The sequence below is a fragment of the Marmota flaviventris genome, chromosome 3, assembly GCF_047511675.1.
Source record: "Marmota flaviventris isolate mMarFla1 chromosome 3, mMarFla1.hap1, whole genome shotgun sequence".
In the NCBI taxonomy this organism is placed as follows: domain Eukaryota; kingdom Metazoa; phylum Chordata; class Mammalia; order Rodentia; family Sciuridae; genus Marmota; species Marmota flaviventris.
In genome coordinates this window covers 15,126,966-15,153,910 of record NC_092500.1, presented here as the reverse complement: position 1 = coordinate 15,153,910, position 26,945 = coordinate 15,126,966, and the positions used below count along the sequence as shown (strand labels likewise).

Genomic DNA, 26,945 nt, shown 5'->3' with positions numbered 1-26,945 from the left:
GTAAAAAAATGTATTATAACCCAACTTAAGGAATCTCTGGATAATTAATGAAAATTAAACAAGACTGATAATGATATTACGAGTAATCAGCAAAAAATAAATTTTGTTGTGTATTATAAGAGGTTTACAACATGACATATAGGATACATACAGATAATACAAGAGTTACTATACTGAAGCAGACTAACAACTACAAGCTCACAAAAAAATCTTAATTATTTTGTGATGAGAGCAGCTAAAATCTACTTACTTAACAAAAATCCCTAATGCTATATTATTTTACCAACTGTGGTCCTATGTTATACTTTAGATCTTGGAACTTGCTCATCCTATATATTTGCTGCTTTGTATCCTTTGATCTACATCTCCCCATTTTTCCCAGCAAGTTTCATTAACATTCTATATTATGATAATGACAATTATTTGTTATTTTCTACTATTTTTTTTTCAAGACTGGGGATTGAACCCAGGGAGGCTCTACACCTGAGCTACACCTCTACCCATTTTTATTTTATTTTGAGACCCTGTCTTGCTAAGTTGCTGAGGTTGGCCTTGAACTTGTGATCCTCCTGCCTTAGCCTCCCTGATTGCTGGGATTAAGAGAGTATACCACCATGCCCAGTTTGTGTTCATGTCTTCATTAAAGATATCAGCATTTGCATCTACGTCACATAGACTACTATCCCTTACTTGTGATTTTGTTTTCCATGATTTCAGTTACTCTTGGTAAACTGTGGTCCAAAAATACTGATATTTGACTTCACTCTTTACAGAAAGTGAGAGAGACCACGTTCACATAAATTTATTACAATATACTGTTATAATTATTCTATTTCATTATTATTATTATAAAGCTCTTATTATGCCTAATTTATAAATTAAACTTTATCATAAGTATGTATATGGAGGGAAAATACAGTATATCTGAGGTTTGGTGCTATCCCTGGTTTCAGGCATTTATTGAGGGTCTTAGAACATCTCCCTTGGATATAAGGAGAGGACTACCATACTTAGGACATATAAGCCCCCAAATTCCAAGTTATTTGAGTACCTTATATATTTACTTCTGATCACTAATTGCCTCAAACAAGTCATAATTAAAAGAATAACTAGCTTTGCCATGGAACTTCAGATCAGATAGATTAGATACTATTTGGGAGTAACTACTGTTTTTCATTATGACAATTTGCTTAATAAAGAATCACAGGGAACTCCAACTCTGCATTTTGAGTGCAGAAATTGAAGCTTATCAGGAGGGTTCAGTAAATTAGTCAAGATCACATAACTGATAAATGGCAAATCTAAAACAATGTATTTTAATTATATATCATATATAAATTATTATCAACTATGTGTACAGAAAATAATCATCAAAAAGCTATACTCTCTGCTTTAAGTAAATTTTCTTTTGGCATAATATTCTAAATTTACACATAGGGTCATATAAATTTTATTGACTGTAATGATACCACAATGGTATTATTGAAGGTACTGTAGATTATAAAATGAAAACCTTATAAAACTATTTTCTCTATGTTACATATAAACATGATAGACTGCATATGGTAAATATTCATATTCAACCAATAAGCACCACTGTTATGGAGAACACTGAATCTACCAGTTGTAAGCACCTTCTCTTACCCTGTTTGCTGCCTCCTTCTGATCAGCTCCTAGGGAGCTAGAAAGCAAGTTTACTAAAAGGACATAAGACTTCCAGATTAATCCCAGCAGCTCGGCGGCTGAGGCAGGAGGATGCTGAGTTCAAAGCCAGCTTCAGCAAAAAGCAAGGTGCTAAACAACTCAGTGAGACCCTATCTCTAAATAAAATACAAAACAGGGCTGGAGATGTGGCTCAATGATTGAATCCCCTGAGTTCAACCCCCAGTTATCCTCCCCCCCCCAAAAAAATCAAGTAAGATCCTTGTCTGTATCAAATCATGATTTAATATACACAGAGACATGGAATAAAATTAGTCATGTTTATTACAGAATTATTTTATTAACAATAAAATCTGTAAATAACTTAAGAAAAATAACTAAAAAGGTATATAATTGATATTTTGGTATTTGTAAGAACAATCATATGGCAAAGTTTTACTTTAGTAAGTTAACAAATCCCACAAATCTCCCAAACTCACTGTATCTACTACTTTCTAGCTTTCACTTTGACATAATATTTGTCAGACAAAGCATTACCAGGGACTAGTGTTTCAAGAAGCATACTTTTGAGAAATATGGTATCAGGCCATTGTTCAGATGACTAAAATTATGTAAAGTTACAGAATATTCAATTTGCATCTGGACTTAAAATCTAGATTAAAAAGATAATGTATACACATGAAATAAAATAAGATAATCATACAAGATATGTGAAGGTGATTTATGGCTCTGCATCATATAAATTACAAAACTAATAATACTAAGAGCCCAGAAAAGTCAGACCATATTAGGCTGAATTAGTAAAAAAACATTTTGTAACAGTGTTAATCATTAATAGCTTTGAAACTGAAATACTGAGTACTTTTATCTTATGCACAATGTCATTAATTTTGGAGCTTGTTATTGAGTGCATAAAAATTGTAGCAGCTAAATTAAATGCTAAAGCTTTGACATATATTCATTTAATTCTCCCACAACTCTATGATGTATATGTTATTTTCACTTTACAAATATATGTATTAGTAACTAGTTCAAATGTCTATGTACTTAATACCACTGTATACTTTAATATGGTTGAGATAGTAAATACTATTATGTATATTTTCCCACAATAAAAAACAAAACAAAACAAAACCGTACTTGTCTAGGTCATATAATGTGTGTGAAATTCGTACAATGACTTCTACTCCAGCTTCAGTAGCCAGTTTCTTTATAGCTGCATCTCGTTCCTTTCCAAAGGGCTCAGAATCATACTCAATTGAAAGTTTAGTAATGTTCCATTCCTAAAATGAGAGAAAGAAGTAAAAATGTACACCAGCTTTATAATTATTATTTTTTCTACCATAACAATAAGTGAAAGGCTCAAATTCCACTTAAAATGATTAAATAAATCAAACTTCCAACATGCAGGAAAAAATACACAATTTATCACCCCAAGAATATGCAAATAATGAATGTATACTCACTAGATTCCAGGCATCATGCCAGGCACTACTCTACCTAACAATATGTTCAAAACCAGTTCTTACACTAAATGTGTTTCTACAGCACTTTACTTTTAAAAATTACTTATAATTACATTATCAAACTTCAAAATAACCCTCAAGAGTTGGCACTTCAGTTGGTATCTATGTTGTGCAGATGAGATTAAAATTAGGGACTTGCCCAAGTCCATAGAGAGCCAGAACACCTGAACTTATGCCTGCTGGCCTAAGAACTGGTCTTTAACAAATCTTTGGTAATCAATATTGTAAATGCTGCTTTAGATGAATCCTATAAATTCTGTATATTAGCATTTCTATTTTCAGTTTATAAATATTTGCTATTACTATTCATTTTTTGTTTGATTCTGTTGAAGTCAGACAATATAATATGTAAGATTTCATACTTTTGCAGTTAACTGATTCTTATTTTATAGCAAAGTATAGTCTATCTGTCTTGGTGAATGTTTCCTGTGAATGAGAAATGTGTGTTCTATAGTTCTTGGGTACACTGTTCTACAAATATCAGCCATATCAAACTGACTGATAGTGTTGTTAATATCAATATTATCTTTATTAGTTTTTGTATTTTATAGAAGGCACATTCCTATATTCCTGGAGAGGTAGAGGCTGTGAATTTCCTTCAGACCTAAGATTTGGAATTTGCACAATGTCTTCTTTGATGCTTGTTTTACCCAAGTTATAGGGACAACCCAGATTCAGTGGGGGTGGAGAAAAACTCTTTTGATGGAAAGAGCAGCAAAATGATGAGGATTCAATACCCCTTCCAAGATATCTGCATGGCTCACTCCCTTCTCAAATATCACCTTATAAGTGAGGCCTTCTATGATTTCATATGAAGTAACTACCCTTTCCTTGTCCTAAAACTATTTCACATTTTATGTTTCTCTGCAGGACCCATCATGACCTGACATTGCATATTTACTTATTTATGATCTATTTCCTTCCCACTAAAGGACAAGCTCTGAGAATGTAGGTACTTTATCTGTTTCACTACTATTTTTTTTAATGTTTTAGTTGTAGTTGGATCTAATACCTTTATTTTATTTATTTATATTTATATGGTGTGAGGCCCAAACCCAGCGCTTCGCACATGCTAGGTGAGCACTCTACTGCTGAGCTACAACCCCAGCCCCTCAATCTTATATTTCTAGCACATTGAACCCTGCCTTATACACAACAGGTATTCAATTAATATCTGTGAATGAATTCTATCAAGCATGTGCCATGAAGTAATAAAGCAAGATCCAAAGTAGCTCAGAGAGCATATATAAACCTGATGCTGAAATATTAGTGGCTTTATATATTCTTTTTATTTATTATGTGATTTTTCAACAAAATATTTTATTATGCTTCAGTGTGCTCACTTATAAAGATGTTAGGCACATATGTCTTGTTCTTGGATATAATGAGAATTTTTTTTTTAAAAAAATTCAAGTATATATTCAACATGTATCTATTCTCTAAAATGAGTACTTTAAACTCTTCACTAAAAGTTTCTGCAGGGAAAACAAAAAGGTTCTGCAGGTTCTTTCTTGTGCATGTCTTGGTAACTTTACCAATTTGGTGCCAAATGTGGAAGATGCAACATGTAACTCTATAATAATACAAGCAACACACTTACAATTACAGTGCCATCCAAGTTTTGCCTAAGCTAGTACCTCCTAAGCTTCTTGATCATTTTTTTCAGGAAAACGTGAAAAGAACAGGTCATTTTGTCAGCCTATATTAAGCCGGAATTTAACTGAGGAAAAATCATCATAGAAAACACATCATAAGTTTATTAGACTTGTTTGTACGCACATGTATATATAAAAATGCTCTGACACATTCCTAAATCTACTCATTATAAACAGAATAAACTGAGCACATATGATAGAGGAAAGATGGATACTAGAGGAGACATCAGTACTGAAGTCACTATCATGTTCCAATAAATTAAATGCAATGTTATCAGGTCTAAACCCATTTTTCCTCCAATGTGGGAAACAGAATTTCCTATTAAAAATTCTCATTATTTGCTATATAATAAAACCAGACACACTAATTTAAGTGTGTCTGGTTTTACTGACAAAAGAATCTTCTCCCCCAGACAAACCGTGGGTATGAGAACTAGGAGTGGGCAGGAGAATGGCTTTTATTTATTTACTTATTTTATTGGTACATTTATATTTAATAGGGGTATTCAATGTTACAAATTTATACATGTACATAACATAATTTGGTCAATTTCATTCCCAGTATCTTCCCTTTTTTCTCCCTTCCTGCCCTATACAGGGAAGACACCTGCTTTTATCTTTCTATATCTTAAAAATACATGTATGTAGTACCTTTAAATATAAAGTTGAAACATGAATTCAATAAAAAAGGAAGTAATTATCTCCATAGCTCTAGATAGAGTAAATTAATCAGAAAGGTTGTTTTCCTAACTGTCATTTTATATAGACTATTGTATGTAGTTGAAGGAAAATCAGAATAAAATAGTAAATGTTCTATGTGTATGCATGTATTCATGTATTTGTATTTGACAGCTTATGTTAAAACCTATGCCTCTCTGCCAAATTAACAAGATAGGGCATAATTTAAGTGCATAAGATAGTTTGACCCAATCATATACTATTTTGGGGAGAAGAAATCTTAAAACAAAGAACACAAAAGATGTGCTGACTTAAAAATATTTATTCAAAAAGAAGTATATAGCTGTACACTGTGGTGCATGCCTGTAATCCCAGGTACTTAGGAGGCTGAGGCAAGAGGATCTCCAAGTTTGAGGTTAGTCTGGGCAACTTAGTGAGACTGTCTCAAAATAAAAAATAAAAGAGAACTGAGGATAAAGTTCAGTAGAAGAATATACCTGGCAAATGGAAATGTTATTTTATAGCAATCAAAATATTCTTAGGATTCACTTTGCCCATACCAAATGGATTATTTATAGGATTGAAACGACTGAAGCAATTATCCAAATACATTTTTACACTTGTGAGTTGTAGATAACTGATTATTGTTTCTGGGATGCTTTCTTGTCAGAATTCCTCATATATCAGTTAAATTAGAATTCCACAAAGTTATAGTATTAAATAATCTTTAATGAATGTCAAATTTTCACTAGCCAAAGTTGTTACATTAGCCAAATCATGACCATTAAATGTTTCTTTCCTACCATTAAAAGAAAGGTAAGGTAAGAATGACTTGATACTCACTATTGGGGACCTTCTTATTCAGAGAATGAAATGGTTCTTTTCAGGATTAGAAACAGAAACACTATTACTCTAAAAATATAATGAATCAAACAGCTCCAAGAAAAAGCAGATAATCATTTAAGAAATCTGATAGTAGCAAGTAGGAAGGGAAAAGTAAAAAGAATAATAGTCAGAAAAATCAGCTTCTGATCTTAACACTTGCACGAACTAACTGTATAATCTTGGGCAACTCATTTAATCTTCCCAGGCCTAATTGTTTCATCTGGGAAAAAAGGGAGAAATAAACAGGAGATTGTTAAGATTCTACCAGGCTTAACAACAACAACAACAACAAACCAAAAACCTACAATTTTATATTATTGGTAAAATGTCAGTGGTTTTTGACCCTCTGATCCAGAATTGACCCACAAACATACTGGCACTTATGAGCAAAGATATGTAAATGTGGACAAAGGTGTTTACTGGCATATTCTGTATTAACAAGAGGCCTGTGGGGGTGGGGTACTAAATAGTTAGCAGACAATTACTTAAAGAAATCATAGTATATCCACACTAAGGAATACTATGGAGCCATTTAAAAGACTGAGGAAATAATACGGAACAATCTCCAAAATACATGTTTATATGAACACAGCATGGCTCAAAACAGTGAATATAGTTCTCTCATTTTGGGATTTTAAAAAGGGAACAGTAACACATGCGGATACATATAAATACACATATACAAATTTTTGTTTATGCAAAGAATATTTCTAACTGGATACACAAGAAACTGGTAGTAGCTCGTGTAGCTTCCTTCTGAAAGGGGAACTAGCAGTTAAGGTAAAAGAAAGATTTAACTTTTCATTTTAAACAATCCTTCTATAATGTTTGATTTTAGCCGGGGTAACTTTTTCATTAAAGAAAAAAGCCATGCAATTTTCATTTAAAAATACTTGTATTCATAATACTTTAGCACAAAAAGCATTATTTGCCAAATATGTTCTCTGAAAAAGATTATTATTTTATTCAAATATTTGCAAATTACCTTGAAAAGCCTGGGAAACACATCTGCTGGTTGTCCACGAATCACAAATAGACGAGAATTTAATTTTCGTAGATTGGCATCAAGATCCTCAAGACATTGAAGCAAAAATCTAGAGAAGAAATACAAAAAATGTTAAAAATATACATTTAGAAGATGTAAAGCATTGCAAAACCATGTTATTACATAATTTGAAATGTTATTCATCATTTTATTAATACCCCTAACTCATAGAAATTACTCTGTCCAGAAAGAATACTTAGTTTTTGTTAATTATAGCACAAGTTTCCTAATATTTTAATGCTTTCCTAAACCAAATCACTAATTTTCATTAAATAAAAATTACATAAACAAAAATTTAATTTGTGAAAATAAAAATTATGAAAAGATATAGCAAAGCAATTAAATGAATTAATTTCATTATTTAAACTTGATGAAGTGACAAGTTTCCTATATAAAAATGACTTCACATAGAAAGGCCACCTTGAAAAACCTAGAACATTTTTTTACTCTGGGAAAAATGGAAATATCCTGTTGAATAAGTGAGTAAATAATTTAAGAATATAAATAGTAGGGGTGACTGTAATCATCTAAGGCAGAAATCATAATACTTATTTTCATGTTTCTAATCTAAAGAAAAAAGGAATTAATAATAATTAGATGCTAAATTATGTGGTATTAACAATTGACTATACAGAGTACCAGATTGCTTTTTTTTAAGGTCTCATGGAACAGGTGGGGCTATAGATTTTTTTCAATAAATTAAGTACCACCAAAGTTTACATATGACATATATCTGGAAGAATTTTGAGGCAGTGATAGAAGACAGCTTACTGTGTTATTCTACTGCGATGAAACTGAGCATTTCCCAAGAACAAATCTAAAAGAGGTCAGCCCTGGAATGTTCAGCTTCATCGTTTGCATCATGTTAATTTTCATATAGATTCAGTTCCTTTCAGTTTATTTCCTTTCCATCTTCTTTTATGTTTTTAAGTATTTTTTCTGTCTTTTCACAGGCTACATACTCATTGAGAAGAATGGTCATGTCTTTCTTGAGAGGAGGAGTGGTTGAGGAAGGAATGATGTATCTCAGAAATGCACTGTCCAATACAATGACCAAAAGACACATGTAGCCATTTTAATTTAAATTAATTAATATTTAAAATTCAGTTGTTCAATTACACTGGCCACATTTCAAGTCCTCAATAGCCACATAGATGGCTAGTAACTACCACATTCGACAGCACAGGTGTAGAACATTTCTATCACTGCAGAAAGTTCTACTAGAGGTTCTCTAGAAGGTTCTACAAGGTTCTTAGTCTAGATCATCTTGTTCTCTTTGCCAATTCTGATCCCATCATTTCACCAAAAAAAAAAAAAAAATGCTGATTTTTTTTTCCAACTGTAGTTATTAATGTCTTAAGTATATTAGTCAGCTGACACTTTTCCACTTCAGGAGTCAACATTTCTGGAGCTTAGAGAGTCACAGTCACTCAAGAGGATGTGAAAGACAGTCCACCATTTTACCTTAGGAAATTTCATGCGATCATCAAACGAACAGAAAACAAACCTTTCTGTGCTCACATTTATATTTATCACATACCTCTTCTCTCTTGGTTTGGAGTCACCTCCCTAATACCTAATCCCCAGCCCATTCCAACACTACCAATATGTTAAGTTCTTCAGGGGAGAAGACTTTAGCTAGATGCATAGCAATATAAGAATATATGAGTTTCATAAAATTATCTGCAACTATGAATAACATCACATGTGGTGATGTTTATTGGAAAGAATCTAATTTAATATATTTGCTTATTTACAAGAAAGTTTTTGTTTTGAGATGGGGGTCTCACTGTGTTGCCCAGACTGGCCTCAAACTCTTGGGATCAAGCAATTCTCCCACCTCCTCCTCCTGAGTAGCTGGGATTATAGGTGTATGCTGCCCCACCTGGATAGCAAGAGAATGATTAAACCCAAAATTAAGAAATCGAATGGACTGGCATCTTAAAAGTTTGCTTAAATTAAAACAGCATAAAACTAAAATGTCCTGGAGAGGTAATCCAAGGCAAAGATAATCCCCAAATCTTTGTTGTCTCATCAGCTTCACCATGTTTACCTGCACTGGTAATAAATCACAAAAGTTCAATTCAATCTTTCAGTAGGAATGTTTTTATGTAGTATGAGGTAAGATCAGAAAAGCAAAATATCAAAAGAACATGATTACTACATAAAATGAACAACTGAGTCTGGATTTGCTAATAATTGGTTCTTTATTTTCCCTTTCTTATTTGTAGGCTGAATAAACATTCTAATGCTTTTCAATAAACACTGTATGAATTAACAAAATGTTGGACAGAATAATATGGACTGAAGTAATGTGTTACAATGGAAAATATTGCAACCTAAGAATTAATTCTGTTTTGGCACTTCATGAAACAATGTCTAGAAGCTGTATTTAACTATGGTGATTCTCTTCCAAATTATGATATTTTCTTCCATAGATGTTATAATTTATCTCTCTGGTTTCACATAAAAATTACAGGATAAAGTGGACTCAAATATAGTTATTTTAAAAAATAACACAGGTACTTTGTACACAGATATTTAAAGTAGAAAATATCTATAAGAAGAGAAAAAAGGAAAGAACAAAGTAGAACAAACTGTGACACTGTCCTTTACGTCTACTCATGTTGATATGGGCATAAAGATAATAACTGGAAGGATACTTAACAAGCTATTAATAATATCTATCCTTGGGGAATGGGATAGGAGTAGAAACATACTTTAAAAAAATTCACAAAAAGTTTAAAATTGATAATCAGCATACATTTATTTAAAGAACAAAAATGAGATATACTGTATCTATTGTAAGCCTGGTTTAATACATGCTGAACATTTTTTCAAAGCTGTTGCTTTGAAATATTTCTATGGCATAAAATTTCACAGTATTCTATTATAGATGTTCCATAATATAACAAGTCCTTCAATTGATCCTGAAAACTGGTACAGTAATAACATCTCATAGCATTTTGATGAAAACTGAATAAATTAACATATATGAAGCTCTTAGAACAGAGTCTGCTCCAAGTAAACACTATTATATAAGTGTTATTTTTTGCTTTTTAGTTCATCCTTTACCCACCTCTATTCGGCCTACAGTAATCCCAGTTATTATCTCTTGTTTGTATTATTTACTGCAATACCTTAAAATTGGTCTGCTTCCAAAAACTCCGTCCACTGTACTTCATTTTAATACACAATACCAAATCTTTGTGAGGTACACTTTTCTGTACAAAGGTCTTCAAAGACACACCTCTTATATAATAATAATAAAAAAAAAAAACAACAACTTATTTTCTTGGCTACTAACCTAGGGAGCCAGGCTCATTTTCTCCTCCACTCCCCTTGCCTCCCACCAAATCAAACTAGTTCTCTTTTTCCTATACATTCAGTCTCCTAGAATTTGCTCCATGATATTTCCTAGGCCTGGAAGGTCTTTGAAAAATTTCCATCTCTTCAAGTTCATATCTTACTAAGTTTTCAGTTTTACGCCTGAAAGTAATTTCTCTAACCTCTGAATTGTCTCTACCACTATGTCTCTCCTCATCCTAGATAAGCTTTGAAACTGTACCTCATATTATTGATATACAATGTATGTGTGTGTGTGTATGTTGTACACATATCACCTCCTCCTGATGGATTTCAAATTAAGTATGTGTGACTGATTCTTTCTTTTAATCTTTTTAAAATATTTGTTTTAGTTGTAGGTGGACACAATAGACTTTATTTTATTTTTATGTGGTGCGGAGGATCGAACCCGGTATCCCACGGGTGCTAGGCGAACTCTCTACCACTGAGCCACAACCCCAGCCCCTGTGTCTGATTCTTAATCATAGAGTTTTCTTAAACTGTGTTTGATTTCTATCTTTGGCAAACAAATCTCAAAATGTGCCTTGGACAATTTACTGAAAAGATCTGAAATAGGGATTAAATGACCTAGGTTTGTTTTGTGTAACTATTGAAAGGATCAGAAACAGCATAAAATCACTAAGTAAAATCCCCTAGCACTTGGTAGATATTCATTAAACAGAAGTTATCATTTTTTTCCTTCAAGAATAATTTCTAATTTTGATAAAAACCCATGTATTTCTGAATTGTAAATAGTTGGGCATGACAAAAGAAAACAATGAATTTCTTGGATGCCTACACCTATACATAACTTTGAATTTCATCTGTATATGATCGTGAACCAAGGTTTGACCTTTGTCAGTAATAAAAACACTGTGAATATGAATATATATTTATAAACAAGATACAGTGCAACTAAGACTCTGAATCAACCAACCTTTAAATATATAATTCTTCTTAGGTAGTACTACCAAAAACCTCTATTTTTTTTTTTTTTTTTTTAGTGTTAAATGAAAAAAGATACTTGAAAACTATACAAAATCTAACACTTTATCCTTTACCCTTAACTGGGAAGAGAGATTGTTCAGAGTTCAGCTTGAGTGTGGTGCAGGAAACACATGAATTTCAACATTTCATATTACAAATGCATCTGCCTTAAAATAGGTATTCAGTATTAAATCAAATGAATGATTTAATGTATTCAATTGAAAATATATTTGGTATAATTTTAACAGGAACATATTTAGAGATCTTCTCTAATTTGACATATACTATATACTATCCATATAGTATGGATAGTATATAGTATATACTATAATCATACCCATTTGAAAGCTCAGTTAATAATACTATTTAACTACATGCAACATTGTTTTTAAAATAGGCCAAATGGTAGTAAAACTCACTACAGCCCTTTGCATAACTGTACTGTCTACACAGAAAAACAGTCCTCATGCTATTTAATTACAATACTGAAAACAACACTTTCAAATAAATTGAAAAATATATTTCTTCATTTTAAATATTTTTAAGGATTTTTCCCCTCCACAAATCACTATTTATTGCTATTATAAGAAAATTACATGGAGTAAGCTTTCTTATACCACTTTCAAAAGATGATTTCAACATGAATCAACAGAAATAGTTTCTTAAAGTAGGTCATTGCTATAGCAACCAGTGGGCGGTTTAGTATACTCCCATCACAATGACCTACTTTCCAGCCTGTGCTAGAACAGCTTTATATAACTAGTATTTCTAGTTCTGTCTATAAAATAGTCTGAAAAAGGGCAATAGCAAGACACAACATAATCCTATTGAGGCTGAAAACAATGAGTTATGAATTAACATGTATCATACCAGAATAAAGCCATCTGTTTCTGTACTTTAGTTTCTAAATTATATCTTATCACACACTCAACAATGAAAGCTACTTTTAGAATACCTAAACCAAAACAACTCATTGCTGACACTAGAGAACTGATTTAAAGAATATAAACTGAAATCACTAAAACCACATGGAGAATATCTTCTCCCATTTTCCACATAAAACAAGAGTTAAATTTTAAAAAATTAAAAAGTTCTAGATATACTATCATAAAGAAAAAATGTAGATTCTAAATTATACACCAAAGTCTATGGTGTTTTATTAGATTTCAAAATTATAAATAACAATATTTCTATGAAGTGAATAAAATTTACATATGCTTTTTTTCTGCTTTGTAACAATTTTTTGTACTTTATTCCACTTGTCAGGATATTTATGATACACATGTTCCCCAAAGAAAATAGCTTAATGTTCAATAAAGTTAAAATATATATTTCAAAGGCAAATTTTGCATTTGTCAGACTCTAAGACCACAGATCAGTGAATCTATAGATAGATACAGTTATTTTTTGTAACAAATATTTTGCAATGCCCTTTTTTAATCCTAAAATAAAATTTACAGATAAAACATCCACATTCACAAATTTAAGACATTTTTATAATGTTCTAACTGTAACAGTAGGAGAAATTAAAGGAGGGTCTCTCACACACATATATGCATTATAATTACATATAATAGTGGGATTCATTATAACACATTTTATATGCACATAACTTGATCAGTCTCATTCCCCAGTACCTTCCCTTTCCCTCCACTCCTTTCTTGCCCTACACTACTGATCTCCTCTCTTTTATTATTGTTTTAATTAATATATTAAACATACATATATAAGCGGGACTCATTATTGTGTATGTACAGGGACACAGTGTGATTTGGTAGAGTCTGCTCCCCCATACTTCCCCATTCTCTCCCCTCTCTTGATCCCCTTCTATTCTATTGGTCTCCCTTTATTCCCCCCATCATTTAGCTTCCACATATAAGAAAACATTTGACCCTTGACTTTCTGAGTCTCGCTTATTTCACTTAGTAAGATGTTCTCCAGTTCCAGCTATTTACCAGCAAATGATGTAATTTCATTCTTCTTTATGGCTGAGTAAAACTTCATTGTACCTATATGCCATATTTCCTTTATCTAATCATCTGTTGAGGGATGGTGGTTCAAGAACTTGGCTATTATGAATTGTAACTGCTATAAATATTGATGGGCCTATATCACAACAGGATGCTAATGAAGCCAGATTTAAAGTTAGGTAGTCAGTGTAGTTAGATAAATCGGGTCTAATATCGAGTGAAATCTAAAATGGAGACCATGCGGAGAATGACTCAGGGAAAACACAGGACAACTCATGGAATGTTAATGAAGTCCCAAAAAGGCCCTAGGCCAAAGTCCACCTCAAAGAAATGCTAATGAACAGCCCCCAGCAAAAAGGTGCTGACTCAGAAGTCCTTCCTGACCAGATTACTTCTTTGGCCCACCTGTGTCCCACCCCTCGGGCCTTCCAACCTACATTTCATCACCAAAACTATAAAAAGGGGAAACAACCGCACTTCCACGGATTCCACCTCTTGGGTCCCCTTCTTCCTCCGGGAGAAGTCTTTTCTGCTGTCCTTTAATAAACTTCTAATTTCTACTCTGACCTTGCCTCTTTGTGCTTCTTTGGTGTTATTCTTCAACATTGGGGAAGCAAAAACTCATCACCAGTCAACAGCGGTAACACTAATTTCAGTTTTTTTGGATAAATATCAAGGAGTGGGAAGGAGTGGGATAGTGGGGTAATATGGTAATTTTCATTCTCAGTCTTTTGAGGAATCTCCATATTGCTTTCCAAAGTGGTTATACTAATTTGCAGTCTCACCAACAATGTATAAGTGTACCATTCCCCCCACACCCTCGCCAGCAATTATTGTTATTTGTATTTTTAATGATCGCTCTTCTACCTGGAGACGAAATCTCAGTGCAGTTTTGATTTGCACTTCCCTCATTACAGAGAATGTTGGAATTTTTTCATTTGTTGGACATTCACATTTCTTCTTTTGAGAAATGTCTGTTTAGATCATTTGCTTATTGATTATTAATTTTTGAGGGTTAAGTTTTTTAAAAAATATATTGTAGATATTAATCCCATCAGAACAGTAACTGGCAAAGATTTTCTCCCATTCTGTAGGCTCTTTCTTCATGCTTTTATTTCCTTTGTTACAGAGAAGCTTTTGAATTTGAAGCCATCCCACTTACTGACTCTCGGTTTTACTTCTTGAGCTTTAGGAGTCTTATTAAGGAAGTTGGTGTTTGTGCTTATATGTTGACTGTGTTGACTCTGTTTTAGGTTTTTCTTCAAGCACCAGCAGTGTTTCTGGTCTAATTCCTAGGTATTTGATTCCTTTCTGAATTGGTTTTGGTGCATAGTGACAGAGATCCAGTTTCGTTCTTCCACCACTTGCTGTTTTACCAGCACCATTTGTTTAAAAAAGACTATTTTTTTTCCTCCAATATGTTCGATATATGTTTTTGGAACCTTTGTCAGAATCAGATGTGTCTGTTCTCTTCCACTGGACTTCATGTCTGTTCTTAGGCCAATACCATGCTGCTTTGTAACTATAGCTCTGAAGCATGGTTTGAGATGGAGTATTGTGATGCCTCCAGGATCACTTCTATTGCTCAGGACTTGCTTTGGCTATTCTGGGTCTTTTATTATTCCTTATCAATCTTAGTTGCCGCAGTCTGGCTGGGCACAAATCAGGAGCCACTGAAGCAGGAACAAACTTTATTTCTGAACTCCACCAGCACACTCCACACACGCTCCCCGGGAATTCTCCCGCAAACCACCCATGTGGCATTCTCTCGGAACACACTACTCCAACAGGAAATCCCTCCTCCGGAATTCCCTCCTACCGCACTTCCCCAACTAATGGGAACTCTCTGGGAGTCCCGCAAGAGCTCCAAAGTAGCAGGCCTAGGCAGACAGCAGGGGTCTAATCTCCAAATGAATGCAGATCTCAACATAATCATTATCATCTCAATGGCTTGCTGGCCTCACCTTTCAACCAAAAATGCCCTGCTTCATTCCTACTTGGCTATGGCTCTCAGCACTTAGTACTCTTTCTAGTTCTGTAAAAGATGTTGGTATTTTAATGGGGACTTTACTGAATTTGTAGATCACTTTTGGCAATATGGCCATTTTGACAATTTTAATTCTGTGTATTAAAGAACATGGGAGGACTTTCCATATTCTAAGCCCTTTAATTACTTTCTTCAGTGTTCTATAATTTTCATCATAGAGACCCTTCCGTGGTTAGATTTATTCCCAGGTATTTTATTTTATTAATTTGAGGATACTTTGAATGAAATTGTTTTCCTGATTTCTTTCTCAGCAGATTATAGAAAACTATAAATTTTTATATTTTGATTTTGTATCCTGCTACTTTGCTGAATTTATCAGCTCTAGAAGTTTACTTATAGAATTTTGGGGGTCTTCAGTGACCAGGTAATCTGGCCTCTTTTCCTATATGTGTCCCTTTAATTTCCTTATCTGATTCCTCTGGTTATAGTTTCAAGAACTAGTCTGAACAGGAGTGATGAGAGTGAAATCTTTTTCTTGTTCCTGATTTAAGAGGAAGTGCTTTCATTCAGTATGATGTTAGCTTTAGGTTTGTCATACAAGTCCTTTATGAATCTGACATAAGTTCTTCTTTGCCTAAATACTTCAGTTTTGTTTGTTTGTTTTAAACATGAATTAGTGCTGGATTTTTCTGCATTTATTGAGATGATCATGTGATTTTTGTCCTTAATTCTATTTATGTGATGAACTAAATTACATTTGATTTTTTTGAACCAACTTTGCATCCCTGGGTGAAATCAATTTGATAATTAACATCCTTTTAATATGTTTTGAATGCAGCTGCTAATATTTTATTAAATATTTTTGCATCTATGTTCATCAGGGATGTTGGTCTGTAGTTTTCTTTCCTTGGTGTACCTTTATCTGGTTTTGGTATCAGGGATACTGGATTCATAGAATTAATTTGGGAGTGCTCCTTACCTCTCTATTTTATTGAATAATTTGAGGAGGGTTGGCATTGGTTCTTCTTTAAAGATCTGGTAGAACACAGCTGAGAATCCATCTGGCTCCAGGCTTTTCTTTGTTGAAAGGCTTTTTCGTACTGTTTCAATCTTTTGTTTGATATTTGCCTGTTTAAGGCACTTCACAGAAGAAATACAAATGGTCAACAAATATATGAAAAAATGTTCAACATTTTTAGCAATTAGAGAAATGCGAATTTCCATCTCACTCCATTGAACAGGTAATTACCAAGAATATAAGTAACAATAAATGTTGGCAAGAATGTGGGGGAAAAGGTACACGCATACATTGTTGGTGGAACTGCCAATTGATGCAACCACTCTTTTTTAAAAATATTTTTGTTTTAATTATAGATGGATACAATACCTTTATTTTATTTATTTATTTTTATGTGGTGCTGAGGATTGAACCCAGGGCATCACATGTGCTAGGCAAATGGTCTACCACTGAGCCCCAGCCCCAGCAGTGCAACCACTCTTGAAAAGAGTATGGAGATTCCTCAGAAAACTTGGAATGAAACCACCATTTGACCCAGTTATCCCATTCCTCAGTATATACCCAAACAACTTAAAATTAGCATCTACAGTGACACAGCCACATCAATGTTTATAAGCAACTCAATTCACAATAACTAAGCTATTAGATCACCTAGGTGCTCTTCAACAGATGAATGGATAAAGTTTATATATATATGTGTGTGTGTGTGTGTGTATGTATATATGTGTGTGTGTATATATGTGTGTGTGTGTATATGTATATATATATATATGGAATATTACTAAGCCATGAAAAAGAATGATTTTATGACATTTCCCAGTAAGTGCATGGATCTGGAAACTATCACACTAAATGAAATAAGCCAATCCCCAAGCCCAAAGGCCAAATGTTCTCTTTGATATGTGGATGCTAACACACAACAAGATGGAGGGAGGGAATAATAGAAATTCAGTGGGTTAGACAAAGGGGAATGAAGGGAAGGGGGAGGAAATGAGAATAGGAAAGACAGTAGAATGAATTGGACATAATTTTCCTATGTTCCTATATGAATACAATACCAGGGAAACTCCACATCATGCACAACCACAAGAATGGGATCCTAATTAGAATGTTATATTCCATGTTTGTACTATATGTTAAAATTCCACTCTACTGTCATGTATACCTAAAAAGAATTTTAAAAGATTAAAAATGTTTTAAAATTTTTTAAAAAAATACATATTCACCTGTTTAGGTTGTCTACATCCTCTTTAGGTCCAATTTTTGTAGGTCACACATGTGAGAAATTTTTCAATATCTTCTAGATATTCTCACTTATTGGAATATGAGATTTCTTTTTCTTTTGTTTTTGGATATAAAGTACTGGGGACTGGACCCAGGGGCACTCTACTGCTGAGCTACATCCTCTTTTAAATTTTGAAATAAGGTCTCACTAAGTCATGGAGGCTGGCATTGAACTTGATGATCTTCCTGCCTCAACCTCCTGAGTTGCTTGGATTAAAGGTGTGTGCCATTATACTTGGCGGGAACATAACTTTTAAAAATAGTCCTTAATTATCCTCTGTATTTCAGAAATGTTTGTGGCAATAGCTTCTTTTTCAACTTTTATTTTGGTGACTGGGGTCTCCTCTCTCTTTTGGTTAGTTTGGTTAAGGGTTTATCAATCTTTTATCTTTTCAAAGAACCAACTGTCATATTGATTCTTTGTATCTTTTTAAATTCTCTATTTTTATTAACGTTGACTCTGATCTTAATTATTTTGTCTTCTACAGGTTTTGGAACTAACTTGTTCCTGCTTTCCCAGGGTTTTGAGATGTGACATTAGATTGTTTATTTGGGATTTTTTTTTTTTTTTTTTTTTTACATGTAGGCACTTAATGCTTTAAACTTTCCTTTTAGAAATGCCTTCATAGTGTTCTAGAAATTTTGGTACACTGTATCACTATTCCCAATTGATTGTAGAAATTTTTACAATTTTTCCTCTCAGGGCTGCTGTGGTCTCTTAGTAGTAGCGAACTTGCCTAGCATGTGTGAGGCACTGGGTTCGATCCTCAGCACCACATAAAAATAAATAAATTAAAGGTACTGGTCCATCAAAACTTAAAAAATGTTTTTCCTTTCATTTTTTATATGACCCCTACCTTGTTTAAAAGAATATTGTTCAATCTCAGGTATTTATGTGGTTTCTATAATTTTCCTTGCTGTTGCCTTTCATTCCATTATAATCTGATAAGATGTAAGAAACTATATACTTGTATTTTTTTTTTTATTTGCTAAGACTTGCTTTGTGTCCTAAAATAGAATCCGTTTTGGAGAAGCTTCTATGAGCTGCTGAGATGAAAGTGAATTCAGCTGTTGTTGAATGAAATATTCTGTAAATGTTTGTTAGGTCTGTTTGATTTAAAGTATTATTTAAGTCAGAAGTGTCTTTATTGATTTTATGTCCAGATTACCTGTGTATTGGGGTAAGGGATGTGTTAAAATTACTTAGTATTATTCTATTGGATTCTGGACTTGATGTCAAGAAGTGCTTGCTTTATATATTTAGGTGCACTAACAGTTGAGGCATAAATATTTACTATCATATGTTCATGTTGGATTGTTCCCTTTACCAGTATGTGGTGAGCTTCCTTATCTCCTCTGTTTTATTTTTGCTTAAACTCTGGTTTGCCAGATATGAGTGGAATTTGTCTAAATGGAATATCTTTTTCCATTCTTTTACTTCCAGCCTGTAAATGTAAATGCCTTTGCCTAAAAGAAGAGTTTCTTGCAACAGCATATAGTTGGATTTTGTGTTTTTTTAAAAATATTTTTTTAGTTATACATGGACACAGTAACTTTTTTTTTTAAGTTGTAGTTGGACACGATACCTTTATTTTATTTATTTATTTTTATGCAGTGCTGAGGATCAAACCTAGCACCTCGCATGTGCTAGGCAAGTGCTCTACCACTGAGCCACAAACCCAACCCCAATATCTTTATTTTGTTTACTTATTTTTATGTGGTGCTGAGGATTGAATCCAGTGCCTCACATGTATGAGGCAAGCGCTCTGCCACTGAGGTCACAAGTCTAGCCCCTGGATCTTGTTTTTTTTAATCCACTCTGCCAATTTTCTTTCTTGGAACTTTCAGACCATTTACACTCAGAGAGTTATTATGGAGAGATGTTTGTTATTTCCTGACATTTTTATTTGTTTCATACACTAAATTTAGTCTTAGTTTTCATTTGCTTATCTCTTCTAGCAAGCTTTGTCATTCAGGAGCTCTGAGATTTGTTTTTGAGTTTTTCTGTGTGTAGTATTTCTTTAGGTATTTTCCAGAGTGCTGGCTTAGTCAAGTCATAGATTCTTTTATTATTTTTCTTGAAAAGTTGTTATTTCTGCTTCAAATCTGAATGAGAGCTTTGCCAGATCTTGGTTGGCAATTGTTTTCTTTCAGAGCTGGATTATCTCATTCAAAGACTTCCTGGATATTAGAATCAGAACTAAAATGTCAGAAGTAAGCCTTAGTGGTTTACCTCTAAATGTGACCTGATGTTTTTCTCTTGTGGCTTTTAACAGTGTATCCTTATTCTCTATGTTAGGCATTTTGATTATTATGTGTCTTGGAGAGGTTCTTATTTGAGCTTGTCTATTTGGAGTTCTACATGTATCCCATAGTGGCTGTGCATCTCATTCCTAAGGTTTAAAAAATTTTTTGCTACTATTTCATTGAAAAGGTTCTTATTGTCATTAGCCTGTATCTCCATGCCTTCTTCAATTCCAATAAATATTTTTTAAAAATATAGTTGGACACAAAACCTTTATTTTACTTATTTTTATGTGGTGCTGAGGATCAGACCCAGGGCCTTGCACGTGCCAGGCAAGCATGCTACCAATGAGCCACAACCCCAGCCCCTCCAATGAATCTTAAGTTTGATCTAATATCCCAGATGTCTTGTATAATCTGATTTTTTTACTGCTTATTGAGTATTCAAGTTCACATACCTTGTCTTCAAGGCCTGAAGCTCTGTTTCCTATGTAATCTAATTTGTTGATAATATTTTCAGTTGAATTTTTATCTGACTTATTATTATCTTTCATTTCTAGGAATTCTGATTGGTTTCTTTTCAGAATCTCTTTTTATTGGAATGGTCTTTCACCTTCTGTATTTGTTTTCTCAATTTCTTGATTGCACCTTCTTTTAGCTCATTAATCATTTGAATCATCAATATTTTATAGTCTTTCTCTGGAATTTCATATGCTTCAATATCTGTGGGCTCCTTTGTTGGGGGGACTATAATTCTCAGGGGAATACTTGTTGGCCGGTTTCCTTATGATTTCAGAGGTTCTAGACTTGTACACTTGTTGAGATAGATTCCTTTCTTCTTATGAGTGGGTCCTTTAGTGAGTAGTCCTGTGCTATCAGTTTATCTGAGTGTCAGCACATTAATTCAATGTAATTTCAACCTCCAATGCTTCTGTGAAAGGAGAGAGTACAAAGATTGCCACTGCAGAATTTACTTTCCTCTTGAAGAGCTGCTGCAACACTGTAGAGTCCTCTGAGCCACCGTCTTCATTCTCCTTGTCATTTACATTTTTAAAAGAAGTGGCATGTGTTTGTATAGGTAAATAGCTGGGCATGACACAAGAAGACATTAGTTTGATATTTATGGAATAATTTTAAATTCAGCAAACCAGACTGACCCATTTGTTGCTAGTGACTCAAATATCATAAGTGGTATTGTCTTTGAAGATATGTTTTCTTGAAATGTTGAGTAAGACTTAGTAAAATTATGAACAAAACAAAGTACAGTTTTCTCTTGATTTATATATGTCATTCCAGGAAAATTCAGTATACATTAAAATTGTGTAAAAATATGTATATGTATCAATGGACTTAGGCTCTCAAAAATAAATATTTTAACTAACATTAAACATGTGATAGAACATATGAAATTATGTGGGATTCAAGACAATTATTTATTTTGAGCAACTAATCTGGAACAATGAAAAAATAATTCCAATTTTGGCCTGTCCACACAAATTCCCTAGCTCCCTTCCATTGTGACAACCAAAAATGCCTCCACAAAATTTCTAAAATACCTTCTAAAGATTGATACTGCTCATTACTTACATTTTTGTTCACTGATTTATGAGAGAAACAAATATAAATGAGGTTACAATGCTCATAGAAATTAAAATCTGGAAAAAGTACTTTATGTGTTGCACATGATATATATAAATAAAATAGAACCTGCTCTGATGTAACAACATATGATATACAAATGGATACCATGTATATACTATAACAATCAGGAAGGAACAATCACATTTGGATTTTCCCCCCTTTTTTTGGTAGGAGAGAAATTTGGGCAAAAAATTAAAAGACATGGTAATAACAGAGAGGAAACTTGAAGTATCAATATGATTTTGGTAGCCAGAGTGAGAGAATTATTGGCCACTGGACTGTGACTAGGTATAGTTCATCACTTTCTAGTGCCCAGACAATTCCTGACCTATAGAAGTTCAATAAATATCTATCCAATGATTTTTTTTAAAAGAGAGAGTGAGAGAAGAGAGAGAGGGAGGGGGGGAGAGGGGGGAGAGGGGGAGAGAGAGAGAGAGAGAGAGAGAGAGAGAGAGAGAATTTTTTAATATTTATTTTTTTTAGTTTTCGGTGGACACAACATCTTTGTATGTGGTGCTGAGGATCGAACCCGGGCCGCACACATGCCACATGAGCGCGCTACCACTTGAGCCACATCCCCAGCCCCTCTATCCAATGATTAATAAAATAAATAAATGAACAAAGGCAGGAGAAAGAGATTTTTAAAACTTGATTTAATATCCAGTGGAGAAGAAAAATGAAAGAGAAAGATTATTCTCTGTAAGTCTATTTTTCTGGGTACTTTACATGTTATATTCCATATATAATTTTACATGTTATATATGTTCTGTGAGACAAAACTTCTACTTATTCATTTCTTTTCTTTTTTGTTTGTTTTTTTTTGGTACTGGGAACTGAATCTACCTCTGAGCCCCATCCCCAGTCCTTTTCATTTTTCATTTTGAGACAAGGTCTCACTCTCATTCTTAAGCACGATGGATGTGCTTAACAAGTCTACAAAGTATGTGATTTTTTTTAAAATGATGGAATGTGAAATTTATCAAGTCCATTTCTGAGCTCTGTTAGAAAATAAAGTAAAAAAAAAATCATCTAATCTGGATGTGTCTGAGTCTAATGTTGTGCTCTTTGCACTCTATCATGCTACTTTCCTGTGGAATATGTAATCATCTAAAATGTTTTGGAAAATTAATCTAATAGCTTTAAGAATATAAACATATCATTTGAAGAAAACATTTGAGCAATGTTTAGAAATAACAGGTGTCAATCAAGAGGATGAAGGAGGAAAGGAAGAGGAAACAAAATATTTAAATGAAGAAAACTTTAAGAACTGTGGGGAGGTGGTGAAGGTGGCTGGGAGAATAGAAAGGCTATTGGTATACTTTCTAAAATAAAATGATTATTTACCTCTACAAATACTCAAAGTCCATGCTAAAAATACTGGTTTTTAATATGTATTGTTTACAGTACATTGGATTAACATACCCTAACAGAAATAACCAACAACAAATGGACAAAATGACAGCAACAAAGAAAACTCCTTAAAGTAATTCACAGGGCTGGCCAAAAAGTAAGAAAGCATAAGAAGTGAGCAGGGTGCCACAGTCAGCTATAGTGTTGAGGGCTTACAGAGCCCTGGAAAGCCTGCACTTAAAACAGGTTGAGGGCTGGGGTTGTGGCTCAGTGGCAGAGTGCTTGCCTAGTATGTGTGAGGCACTGGGTTTGATTCTCAGCACCACGTATCAATAAATAAATAAAGGCCCACTGAAAAACTAAAAAAATATTAAAAAAAAAAAAAAAACAGGTTGCGCAGGATAGAAAATAAAGCCCAAGGCCCCTCCAATAAGGAAGTTAATAATAAAATATGGCACAATTAGAGTAAATCCCATGATCAGAGTTAATATCACCATTAAATCAAACATATTGTCATGGATACTTTGATATGGTATGATGAGAAGACCATTTCACCTCTGTGATATTTTCCCAAAAAACCATAACCCCAGCCTTATCATGAAATAAACATCAGGCACACTCAAACTGAAGACCACTCTATAAAATATAGGAATAGTTCACAAAACCATAGAGGTCATAAAAAACAGGGAAAGCCTGAGCAACTGTCACAGAGGAAATGAAGGAAATAATGACTAGATGCAATGTGGCAATTGTGCATGGGATTCTGGAACAGAAAAACAATATGAATAGAAACCTGAATAATGTCTGGAGTTTAGCTAGTACTACAGTTTCTCGGTTTTGATAAATGTCCCATGGTAATCTAAGATATTACTATTAGGGGAAACTGGTAACAGAGAATACAGAGGCTTTCCATTATCTGTGCACATTTTCTATCAATCTACAATTATTAAAATAATTTTTATTAAAAATATTGCCCCAAGAATTAATCATCTCAATGAAAATTCATGGAATTTTTGTGGTCCCCAAAATCTTGAGTGTAAAAAGTCCTTGGTTTTCAGGACTTAGATTAACTATTAAAGGGGATCACCTGCACACACATGCAGGCAGGTGCCCGGCTCCCCTGACCCACCACAAATCCTCTCTGGATTCTCAACTTTAACCTATACTTCAAAGAATTGCCACAGAAATGTTCCACTAAAAATCAATTAATCAAAAAAGAGATAAGGAAGAAAAACACAATCTGAGTTACAGAATGAAAGATGTGAAATGACTGAGAGTTTTCCAGAACTGCTGAAAGATGTCAATTTAAGAATAAATTCCAAGAAAAAGACACAAGGCAGGAGGTGGGGTGTGGTGGAGAGAGAACAAGTAAAGGATAAAGAACAGATAGAAATAGGCAGAGATGCAGAGAGAATGTGAGAAGATGGGGACAATGAATTTTAGAAAATACCTAGAACTGAATGACAATGAAGAAAATACAATGAAAACTCATGGAATGCAACTGAAGTAGCACTGTGTTAGTCCACCATGTTTTAGTCACAACAACAAAATATTTGAGATGACAAACTTAATTCTAGAGGTTAGGGTACAAGATTGAACATCCCATTAGTTTGGGCATCTGATTGGCAAAAGTGGGCACACATGGGGTCCTTAGGGACCCCCAAACCAATATTCAAATCATAGCAGGTAATTGGGAAGAAACATGGGTTTTAATACCTACTAGAAAAGAAGACTTAAACTAAGTTAGAGAAACAGTAGAAAAAATCCTAAAAAAAGCAAAACTAAGGGAAATGTTAAGATCAGATATAAAAGAAAATAGACATTCATCATGGAAAAAAATCAAAGTTATTAGACAAAGAGACAATATAAAATTCTGATAAGAGTAATTCAGGAAAAACAGGAGAGGGCAAAATAAGCAACATTATGAGTAAAAGGGGGGGGGCATAATCTCAGATGCTGCTGGAATTAAACAAAAATAAGATATATGAATAATTTTATACAAATTAATTAGAAAGCTTAGATGAAATAGATAAATTCCTTACTAAGACTGATTCATGAAGAAATTTATATCTTACCAAATGAATTCATCCTTTACAGACGATTCTCAAAGAGGACAGACAAAAAAAGAACACATCCCTCAATCTATTTTATGAAGTTAGACTCTTCTTGACACCAAACCAGACAAAGACAGTACAACATGAAAACTACAAACTGATCTTACTTACAAACACATCATATTAGCAAATGAAAACCAGCAATATGTAAAATACATTACATATCATAATCAAATTTGGCTTACTTTTAGAATTTTAGGTTACTTTGATACTTAAAAACTGGTTATTGTGATTCATTACCTTATTCAAAAAATAAAGGTGAAAAATCACATGAGCAATTGAGCAGATGCAGAAGAACAGCAACAAAAACAATTTCAACAAAGTAGCACTAGACAAACTGGGACCAGAAGGTAACTTTCTCAATCTGAAAAATTACTTTTAGAAAACATCATGTTTAATGGTGAGATTCAGAAAGCAATTCCTCTAAGACTAAGAAGACCAGCATGCCTGTTGTCATCACTTCTCTATTCAGTTTGGTACAAGGAGGCCTAGCCAGCGTAGTCACAGAAGAAAAAGAAACACAAGGCAAAAGGATAGGAAGAAACAACACCATGGTTATTTATAGATGACAGGTATATTGATATAATCAATGTAGAAAAAGGCAGAAAAACATTAGAATTAATAATAGATCTGGAATTAACTTGAGCTAATATAATCTATGTAACTTCTTTCTGAACTAAAAAATTACACAGAGCTATTTATAATCTAGAAATCTTATCCTTGTCTAATTTTAGAAACTACTGCATCGTGACTCCACCAGGTTTGGCCAAATCAAGAGTAAGCTATACTTCTAGGCTTTAAAGGATTTACATACAACTAAATAACATCTGCCTAATATGTACGATAAAGCATGCTTTCCCAGAACATAATGTTTTTCTGTAGCCTAACAGTTTATTTTAACTTTCTATCCTTCAGAAAAAGACTAATAGTGCTGAAAAATAATTCTAATTTTTGATCTGTGATCTAGCACATGTAACTATTAAAATTTGTCTGAGGCTTGGCAAATGGCCAACATCTTTCTTCTCGTATTGACATTACTGTAAAGAGAGAGAGATACATAATGCTTCACCCATTTATCTATCAAACATTTTTTGAGAAACTACTGTGTCCAAAATTGTTGTTGATCCTAGTAATAAATGAAAAAAAAAAAAAACTCCAGTGTTTAGTGTCACAAAATTTGCATGTTAGATTATAAATAATGACAATGATGATAATATCTGCAAATGTTTAGAACATATATCAGTACTACTCTAAGTACTTTACATGTATATACACTTAATAACTTTTTGACAGATACTTCTTTGGTTTCCAAATGAGAGAAAGGAGAGATATAAAGGTTAAGAAAATTTCCCAAGGACAAATACTAAAGTGGCAAGGTCAGGATATTAAACTTAGTCAGTTTTAGCTTAAATTCCAAGCTCCTAAACTACCATCCTATATTTCAATGGTAATAATTTCTACGGAGAAAACCCAAACAGGGTGGAGGAATATGAGAGGGTCTAATTTTGCATAGTATGTTAGTCAGCTTCCCATCACTATAACAAATACTTGAGA

General features: G+C 33.4%; 1 protein-coding gene across 2 annotated transcripts in view; it reads right to left on the bottom strand.

Moving 5' to 3' along the window:
• Cry1 (cryptochrome circadian regulator 1) overlaps positions 1-26,945 on the bottom strand; it is a 63,123-nt gene that overhangs the window by 13,227 nt on the left and 22,951 nt on the right. For both annotated transcript variants that reach the window (XM_027941665.3, XM_071609564.1), the window contains exons 2-3: positions 7,392-7,500; positions 2,803-2,945 (exon numbers count right to left, since the gene is read on the bottom strand). In XM_027941665.3, coding sequence (XP_027797466.1) covers positions 2,803-2,945; positions 7,392-7,500 — 252 coding nt within the window. The remainder of the gene's footprint in view (positions 1-2,802; positions 2,946-7,391; positions 7,501-26,945) is intronic.